This window comes from Pteropus alecto, unplaced genomic scaffold (assembly GCF_000325575.1).
Source record: "Pteropus alecto unplaced genomic scaffold, ASM32557v1 scaffold256, whole genome shotgun sequence".
NCBI classification, from domain to species: domain Eukaryota; kingdom Metazoa; phylum Chordata; class Mammalia; order Chiroptera; family Pteropodidae; genus Pteropus; species Pteropus alecto.
Genome location: NW_006437784.1, coordinates 1,375,262 through 1,378,712, shown reverse-complemented (window position 1 = coordinate 1,378,712; position 3,451 = coordinate 1,375,262). Strand labels below are relative to the sequence as shown.

At 37.7% G+C, this 3,451-nt stretch overlaps 1 protein-coding gene across 2 annotated transcripts in view; it reads left to right on the top strand.

The window, feature by feature from the left end:
• Nucleotides 1-3,451, top strand: part of SPTLC1 (serine palmitoyltransferase long chain base subunit 1) — a 56,235-nt gene that overhangs the window by 301 nt on the left and 52,483 nt on the right. For both annotated transcript variants that reach the window (XM_006914929.3, XM_025048968.1), the window contains exon 2: nt 1,923-2,030. In XM_006914929.3, the coding sequence (XP_006914991.1) occupies nt 1,923-2,030 (108 nt within the window). The remainder of the gene's footprint in view (nt 1-1,922; nt 2,031-3,451) is intronic.

Genomic DNA, 3,451 nt, shown 5'->3' with positions numbered 1-3,451 from the left:
CGGGAGCAGAAACCGAGAGTCTCGGTTTGAGCTGCGAGCGCGGAGCCCACCCTGGATCCTGTCTGGGCGCAGGGAGGGGGCACGGGAGAGAGGCTGGTCCTCAAACACCAGAACTGGGACTGAAGGTAGAACGGGTGGGTGAAAATACAGTAGTACCGCCCCGTCTGGGGAGGTCCTAAGGAAGTCTGGTACTTGGAACTGTGGAGCAAGTAATAGGGGAAAGAATTGTAATAAGTTGGCGTTTGTATTTGTCGAGGGGTTGGGTTACAAGAAAGCCAAATGATTGAGGATTTAGGCAAAAGTCGCTGTGCTTAGAGAGTGAACCTTGGTTTTCTTTTGACAATTGAAAAAAATTTTAACATTGCTGCTCTCTGGCTTGGGCGATGATGGTGTCTTCTATTGCAAGGCTTATCAAGACTTTCTGAAAAACAGTTGACAGAGTGAATGTGGCAAAAGTTATGTCCAACATTAGGTTAATTATAGTAAAAACAGATGAGCCACTAAAATTTTATTATTTGTTGCACAAATGAATAATTGTCTGTTATCCTTTGTTGCTCCCTTCTTGAAAACTCCTTAATTGAACAAGAGTGAGACTTGGTAGAAGTTCTCCCGGATGTAACATTTCCAAGAAAAGAAGCTGCATTTGTGAGTTTTATTAATTCGGTAGACAGTATAAATTTTTCTTAGGATGCTTTCTCTGTGAAGTGGAATGTTTAGTGACTTGGGCAGATATTTGCCTACTAGAATCCAATTATTGAGAAAACTAAAAGGATATTTAGACTAGAGTTCTTCTTCTTAAATGAATTATATTCAAAGGAGATTGGCAAATTAAAAAAAAATCATCTTAATGAGAAATTTCTGTTCTTGCTTCACTTTCTATACTCTTGGTGTGTAGAATTTGAGGAGTCTTGTATAGTGTGCCCAAAAAAAGAGATAACAATGTGTGTATGTAATATATATATATATAGTTTGAAATTTATTTGTATGTCGACCTGGAAGCTTACATACAAATTTGTCAGCAGCTTTCCTGTCTCATTGTCGTTCTTGATTTTTTTTAGACTGTGGTTAATCATCGCTTTCTTTCCAATGTTTGAAAATAATTTGTGTTTATGTTTCTAAACACCTTTTTAAAATGATTTTCCACTGACAACCTATTGGAGTAGGGCACCCTGTAACTGACTGCCTGGGGTTTATTTGATATGTGGAATCTTCCACATGAACTTTTTGTGTTTCGTTGGACAAAACCTAGAAGTCAGCATGGTCTTTATCCTGGAAATGTAGAAGCTGAAAAGAAGACATGGATATTTCATTAAAGTGTCTTTATGCCTATTGACATGGACAACACTACATACTTTTGGGGAACTACAGTAGAAAAAAGACCTGCTATCCCTTTAAGCATTTTTTAAGTCTTTTTTTTCTCTGTCACATTCCAAGAAGGATTTAAAGAGGCTGATCAGGAATACAGAAAATGTAGTAAGATGTGCAAAACTGTTTAAGAATTGTGGAAACTAGTTTCCAAATAACACTCTTAACTCATCCATGACAGATGGGGTTGTAGGCTTGTGAAACCATGAAATGTTTGTTATGGTAATTTCCCATCAGTAAAAATTTGAATTACCTAAACGATCTGATAGTTGATATTGTTTGACATGTTGGGATTCTGTGTAAGATTTTATTTTAAAGATTTTTTTTTTTTTTCTGAAGAGGTTTTAAAGCTGCAGTATTAGAGATTTTTATTATGTAGAAGAAATTGCCCACTGTTAGAAATGGGAAAAGGAATGAGTAGAAATGAAAAGAGCTTTGAAAGTAAATTTTAAGAAGTAATAGGTTAAAGGTCATAGGGAAGCAGTATTTGCAGGTACATTAAATTTTATATGCAAGTTTTAGAAGTGTTCATTTTTTGTTTTGTTTTTAACTGTCAGGCTCCTGCTTACCATCTTATCTTGGAAGGAATTCTGATACTCTGGATAATCAGACTTCTCTTCTCTAAAACTTATAAATTACAGGAACGATCTGATCTTACAGTCAAGGTAAGAAATTAAATCTCTATTATTTGGTATATTATTATAGTTGTTACATCTTTCCAAAAAGGACTTGTAGTGGCTCAACTATATGCTAAAAGGTGCTAAAATATTTTCTGTAATGTAAGGAAATCAAAGGGAATGAAATATCAGGGTAGGCAAAATACAGGGAAGCCCTGGTAAAGTAACTACTTAGAAGAGCACCATGTTACAGACCTCTCCACTTTGCCAGGGATAAAGAGAGGTCTTATGAATAGGTGATGAAAGGGAAGCGTAGACAATTACTGGATTTTACATATCCATATGCAAGATTACAGGACTTGCTCAGGGAAAAGCCCTACTATTTTTGAAGCATGAGTGAAGATTTCCCTTGTGGTCTTTGTAAAGGAAATTCAGAGTTGGAAAGAATCCTCCTCACCACATACTCCCCACTTCCCCACACCAAAGCAAATTTCAATTTCGATGTGTTCTATATGGCAAGGGACCCAGCTCAAGCCCAAGCCAGGCAAACCTTAGGAAGCAGAAGTGTCTAGAGGATCTATGGTGTTGCCCACTTGCATCCCATTACTATGAGGGACAAGGGGGCTTGAGGAAAAGATGCTTACCCTTCTCACTCAGGTAGGAGTACTTAGTGACTGTGCCTCAGCGTTGGAGGGGAAGGGCAGATTTGACTGCAGCATAGTTTCTGTCATTCGAATTGTTGTGCCAGAATACTTAGGGAGGCAGGGTCTATGAGACATGTTTCCCCACAAAATCTATAAAACTTTTGTTCACAAGGCAACATTGAGTGCAGCACAAAGATGAAGCACTGGGATTTTCTTTACTTTCTGAAGCATTCACAGAAGAAAATGCAAGTGAAGTGGAATTACCACAGCAATGTGCGATTGCTTCCATGGTTTCACTAGCTAGCTGCTGCTGTGCTGATCATTAATCACGAAACAGTAAGACACTGCCCCCTAGGGAACATGCAGCATATGGTTCTTAGAGCAAAAGTTTCGGCAACCTGGGTAAAGCAAAATAGAAATGTCTCATTGCATGATTTCTTGCAATCTTTAATATGCCAGTGAATATTTGAACCTCTGTTTGAAGGAATACCCTAAACCTGACCACAGACCTCTCTCCTTCACCTTTTATTTTGTGAATACTTTGTGGGATTAATGTGCTGTGGAACACTCTTTGGATAGCATTGCAGTAAGACTGGGCCTTCCAGGCTAGAAATCCCATCTGTACTTTTTACCCTCAGTATTTAGAAACTCCTTGTGAATCATTAGGTGGCCATGAAATAGATTTCTAGGCCAGCTTTTTAAATGGATTGATTAATCTAAATTTTCTTAGTTTTAGTTTAAACATATCGATCCACACATATGTACATGTTTTAGAGTGCTACATAAACATAATTTTAGAATAATCCTCTGAAAGCAAACTTAGAA